General features: G+C 42.0%; 1 protein-coding gene across 3 annotated transcripts in view; it reads right to left on the minus strand.

Annotated features, from left to right (window-relative positions):
- Positions 1–6,008, minus strand: part of SNCAIP (synuclein alpha interacting protein) — a 139,141-nt gene that overhangs the window by 61,717 nt on the left and 71,416 nt on the right. For all 3 annotated transcript variants that reach the window (XM_006764391.2, XM_015564384.1, XM_015564383.1), the window contains exon 2: positions 4,674–4,776. In XM_006764391.2, coding sequence (XP_006764454.1) covers positions 4,674–4,730 — 57 coding nt within the window. In that variant the 5' untranslated portion in view covers positions 4,731–4,776. The remainder of the gene's footprint in view (positions 1–4,673; positions 4,777–6,008) is intronic.

Below are 6,008 nucleotides of genomic sequence, written 5' to 3' on the forward strand. Positions count from 1 at the left end.
AAGGCCTGGGTCCCGGTGCCGGAGGAAAACCGGTGCTGGCAGCCAGGGGAAGGGAAGGCCTATTGCACGAATCTTTTCATGCAACAGGCCTCAAGTGTGTGTGTGTGTGTGTGTGTGTGTGTGTGTGTGTGTGTGTATAAAATTTTAAATTTTCTCCATAAAACCAGGGGAATAGGCAGATATGATTATTATCATTTTGCAGATGGAAAAGTTGAGGTACAGTAAAATGAAGAGATTTTCCCAAGTTCTCTTTAGCTTGTTTTACTTTATTTATAATATATATACCAACTACATTGGTGCCAAAAAGTTATTTGCATTTGCTGCAGTGCCTATTTGGGGATAGTAATGGTAAGATAACTGGCCCGTTATACTCAACTAAGTTACTCAGAGGGGGAGAGTCACATGGTCAAAGAGTTCTGTATATAAATCCTGACCTGCCACTTGCCCATTTGTAACCGTATGAAAGCCATATGACATCTCTAACCCTCATTTTCTTCATTTGCCAAACAAGGGATTAAAATAGGGGCTGCTTTGTGGAGTGGATGTGAGGCTTAAACAAAATAATGGACTTAAAGAGTTCAGTGCTGTGTGTGGCACAGCCAATGAGTCAGGCTCTTCAGTGGATCCATGGTGTTTGGCCTCTGCATTATTCAATCTTGTGCATACTATTTCTGAGGACAGCAAACTGGCCTCTCTTAATGAAACACACCACAGCTACTAAGAACCTCACGGTAAAATTGTATTCCAGAGCATTTTTCATTTCCCAGACACAGGGCTCTGGCTTCCATAGGAATAAAGAAATCTGTAAACCCGTGTGCAGTGACAGGAAGGCCCTGCTCTGACCCTCTGTGTTTACGTGTGTCGTCATCTCTCCCTCGCACATCTGCAGCCAGTGCACAGTGTTCTGCCCTTTTCGATGGCAGGATTACAAGAATGTATAGTTTAAACCCTGCATTTTGCAAAGGATGAGCATTATTTTGGAGTCTGGGAAACTTCAAAATAATGTAAGTGCCTTCTGTGTTTTGTCTCATTAGGTAAAGGCAAAAAAAAAGTTCTAGTTGTTTTTTGGAACCATTTTACAGCTTGTGTTTTAATTAAAACAAGAACCAGGCTCATAACTAGAGGGGGAAAATCACAAAATAGAAAGCTGATGGCTATGGCTGGGGAGGAAGAAGAGCGGATTTAAACTTGGGCATCTTTTTGGTAAACATCTTTTTCAAAAGAGACTTAAGAACTGTGAGGATGGAGGTTTACAGAATCCTAACAATAAAGGCATGTTTGTGAGAGACTACATTTCTCTTTATGCCAGCAAATTAACAACTTCAACACATCTTCAGTTTTCAGTGTTAGCACCTGAATAGTCTCCACTTTGCCCCTAAAACAGTTACAACATTTATTGCTCCTAGTTTACCTAAATAGGCTGAAACAACTGTTCCAGTGTTTAGGAGGTTATCTCTACATCCTTTCCCATGAAATCATTATGTAAGAACAGTATGATTCCGGCACATTTAAAGTACTGAATTTGGATCAGATTGACTAGAATAGAATAATCTACCATGTTATAGAGGTTGCCAGTCAAATTTGAGCTTCTTTAGTTTCATGTGGCCAAGATTGCTTATCCTCAGTACTATCAACATTTTAAGCCAGATAATTCTTTGTTGTAGGAGGTTTTCCTGTGCATTTTAGGTTCTTTAGAAGCATCCTTGGTCTCTACCCACTAGATGCCAGTAGCAGCATATCCCTAGTATGAGGATCAAAAATGTCTCCAGGTATTGCCCAGGTATCGCCTGAGGAAGGGTAAAATCGTCCTTATGAGGACCACTGCAATAGACTATTTTTATCTTGGAGAAGCAGTATTATAGCTAAAAGTATAACGCTGGAGGCAAAGCGTCCCTAACTAAGTGGGTGACTGTGGACAAGTTATGTAACTTGTTTCCTTATCTGTAAAATGGAGATAATAGTAAGTACCTTCTTCAGAGGATTGTTGTGAGAATTAAACAGCACAAACCCTATCCTATAGCAAGTGCTCAGTAAATGGTAAGCATTATTATTGTTTCAGCAATTCCATGCACCTTCCTGTGTTTCCTCCTGCTAAAAGTTTAAACGTAGGTCAAAGATCCACACAATAAATACACAATTAAAGGAGGGAAGGTTTGAGTGCAGTTACACAATTACAGATGGATGTCTTTATTTATGTTTCAGAGTGGTCAAGTTATAGAAACTCAACTATTGCATAATCCTGCATCCCAACTTGCTAAACAGCTTCAGTTATTGCTTAACATATTTTATTATCTTTTAAGTGGAGATTCCTAATTCATCAAAATTATGGGCTGCTGCCAGATGATTCTTCTGTAAACACAACTGCTCTATTACAGTGTTAAAAAAAAGTTTTGACATGATGCCTGGTCTTTTCCCTCGAGTTCGTTCTTCACCAATGGTCATATAAATATTACTGTATTATTCATTGAAATAATAACAAAAGCTACCATTTTTAAGATCAACTTACTGTGTGCTAAGCTAAGTGCTTCATATATATTATTTCACTTAATCCTCAAAAAACCCCAACAACAACAACAACAACAACAACAAAAACACCTTAAAAGTTAGGTGGGTATCTCAGAGAGGTCAGTCAGAACACATCTGCAGCCCAGACTGGTGCCTTCAAAGCCTTTGCTTTTACTTATTATTTACTTATTTTTGTGTGTTTTGTGCACATTTTTTAAAATCTTTATTGTTGCAGGTATTACAGGTGTCCCCCTTTTTTTCTCTGTTGACCCCTCCAATCCGCTCTTATCCCCTTCCCAGGACTTGTCGGCACTATTGTTTGTCCATGGGCTATGCATATATATATACACACATATGTGTGTGTGTGTGTGTATATGTATATGTGTATATATATAGTATATATATATGTGTGTGTGTGTGTGTGTGTGTAAGTTCATTGGTTAATCTCTTCTGGCCTTTCCCCCTTTCCCTCTGAGATATGTCAGTCTGTTGCATGTTTCAATGTTTCTGGATATGTTTTGTTCATCAGTTTATTTTCTTCATTAGATTCCATATATAAATGGGATCATGTGATACTTGTCTTTCTCTGACTGGCTTCTTTCACAAAGCCTATGTTTTCAAAAGGCACCTTCACTAGCAAAGCTCAGAGAGTCACTCCCAAACTCCTAATCAAGTTTCCCTTTCATAAACACCTGCCACCCTCCCCACCCCTCCCCACATTATCATTCACTCTCTTTGCTCTTCCCCCCACTCAGCTCAAAATACCTTGACAGGAGTGGTTATAAAAGAGCCACACTCTTAAGCCAAGCACAGTAACTCAGAAAAAGACAGAAAGAAAGATATTACAGAAAGGAAGAAACTCACTTCAGTTGGTCTTCATAAGGATTAAAAAAACTGTCTGGAAGTGGAAGTAAGGGAAGGCTGAATTTACCTTTCCCTGCTACAAAGACTCATCGAAGGTTAAAATAGATCATTCATCAAACTCATCCCAATAATTCAATTCTTGTGTATAGTATGTGGATTTCACTTCAAAGTGGAGAGTAAAGGAGAGGACTACTGCTGTTGCCAGAAGCATGTTAAAGTAAGCTATCTTTTTGAGACAATTTCTAGCTGTGACCCAAAGCTCTATGCTATGAAAGATCAATGCAAAGTAAGGCCAGAAATTGTGTCCACCTGTCCCTGAGGCTGCCCCCACCACTGAGGCTCCTGCTGCTGCAGCAGCCCTAGCCTAGGGAAGCAGAGGAGGACTGGGGGGAGTCAGATGAGGATATGGGATTTGGTCTCTTTGACGAATCACCAAAAAGCAACTTGCTCAGTCAGCTTTATTTCTGAAACAAGGAAATAAAGCCTTACTTCTCTTAATAAAAAAATTTTAAAAAAAGTAACCCTGGAGGTTTTAAGAAGAAAAGTCACATGACTCATTCAGAAACGGCAACCTTCTCATCACAAACTCTGAGCACCCCATTTGGCTGGGAGGGCATGAGAGGCCCACATGTGGCAGAACTGTGTGGCCCAGGACAAGTCACAGCCAGCTCTGAGCAGAGGGGCATGGAGAGGACCCCCCGGAGCAGCTGTGATTCCGAGAAGTTCAGTAGCCAACAGCATTACAGGATTAAGAAGGGCTCAGAGGTCAGCTGGTCCAGTCCTTACCACTGCATGGCTCTCCCTCAATATTCCCAACAAGCATCCAATCTGCGCCTTGACGCCTAGAGTGACTGGAAGGCTTCCTCTTGTTCATCAGCTAACCTAACTTGGCCATCCTTGAGTCCATCCGCTTATGGGCGCCAAGAATGCTGGCTGCTCCATAGCCATAAAGAAAACTAAGTGAATAGGGTTAATTATGTGCATAAGTAACTCTATGAAAGTGCTTACTATCAGCAGGCACTTTATAAATGTCCTCAGCGAATAATTTTGGCAACAATGAAAGAGATTAGGAATGGGAGGCTCGGTCAAGTTAAATCTCACCCAAACTCACACACAATTACTAGTAAGTGGAATTCATTTCTTGGTCCAGGAGACCCCAAAACCACACTTTGTCTGCCCCACAGGATGTCAAGTTCTAATGTGGCTGGGAGAGTTTAGGACATACAGACTAGAACAGAGCGAGTAGCCCATGTAGGAGAAGGCAGAATCTCCCGAAAGCATTACTTCCAAGTAGCAATACTTACGGATATGTCATCACTGAAGTCAATTTCATCCAAATCAAGGTATTCAGGGGCTTCCATTATTCTTCTTTGCACATTTTGAGTCGGGTCAAATACTCATAAATTCCTGGTCAAGACAGAAAAGAAAGGCAAAAAGGTGAATTGTTTTCCAAACAAAAATCGTATCTATATTTAAACAAACAAAATGAAAAAGGTAATTGATGCCAGTGCTGCCTTTGAGTGCATTTCCTTTGTTCGAATATCCCCAGGCTGGCTATCCAGAAACATCCAGTGCGGTTCCTCCTGGCCCCCAGCGTGGCTCCCCAGGGGGTACCTGTGGTCCTCCACTTCACTTCACTTCACTTGCTCCTTCCTGCCCCCCGCCCACCGCAAGCACTAGCTCAGGTCTAACCATCCCCTGTGGTCCGTATTAGCACCGAGCCAGCACATATGACGCCTTGGGTGAAAGGAGGACTTCAGGAATGGGGTGCCCTGACATCTTAGGACAGCCACATTCCAGTGTCTGTGTGGGCACATCCCTGGGTGCACATCGCTGCCTGGCAGAGCAACGCACACTGGATCTCCACAGTAATAACACAAGTATGAGACAGACACCATCGAATCAACAGTAACGATACTTCAGAATTTGTAGCACAACCTCCAGTTCATTCCTGAAAAAAAAAAACATTTTAAAAGAGGCTCCACGAACAGATTAAAACCACAAAGTTATGACTGCGTTGCCCCTGCTTCTCGCAGCCCTGCCTGCCGGTGCCAGAGTGACCAAGGCAGGCGCCAGCGTGGCCGCAGCCAGCACTTGCCTCGGGGCTGCCTGCAGCAATTCCTTACATCTGTCAGGAAGATGCATCACCTCCCAGTTCATTTTCTCATCACTTATCATCATCACCATTGGCGGTGGCAGTGGCACCTACAGACGTCAAGACAGAAATATAGACCTCCCGGCAGTGCCTTGGTGTGCAGTTATCTCCCCAGAGCAATTCTCAGACGTCGAAGCAGATTCCCCTCCCCGCATCCTGTCTTCCTGATTATAAAAACGGCCTTATGTGCTCAGGCTGGAGGAGTAATTTGTTTTCTCCTCTAATCAGGGGGTATATTGCAGTGGAGTAAGGAATACATTACTGGAAAGTGAAAATAAATCTAGGCCAATGAAAATGAGCTCATCAATATAAGATCAAGAATGTAAAAATACCTTCCCCTAAAAATAAACTCTGAAGGCATTGCTTTTTCATTTTATATTTTTAAAAAGCTATACAAATAGGAGAATGACAATAAAGGAGAAATTGATTGCTTGCCATCCCATACCTCAAACCCAACACTTGACTTGAGTTTTAGTGTTTCCTC

The sequence above is a fragment of the Myotis davidii genome, unplaced genomic scaffold, assembly GCF_000327345.1.
Source record: "Myotis davidii unplaced genomic scaffold, ASM32734v1 scaffold159, whole genome shotgun sequence".
Classification (NCBI taxonomy): Eukaryota; Metazoa; Chordata; class Mammalia; order Chiroptera; family Vespertilionidae; genus Myotis; species Myotis davidii.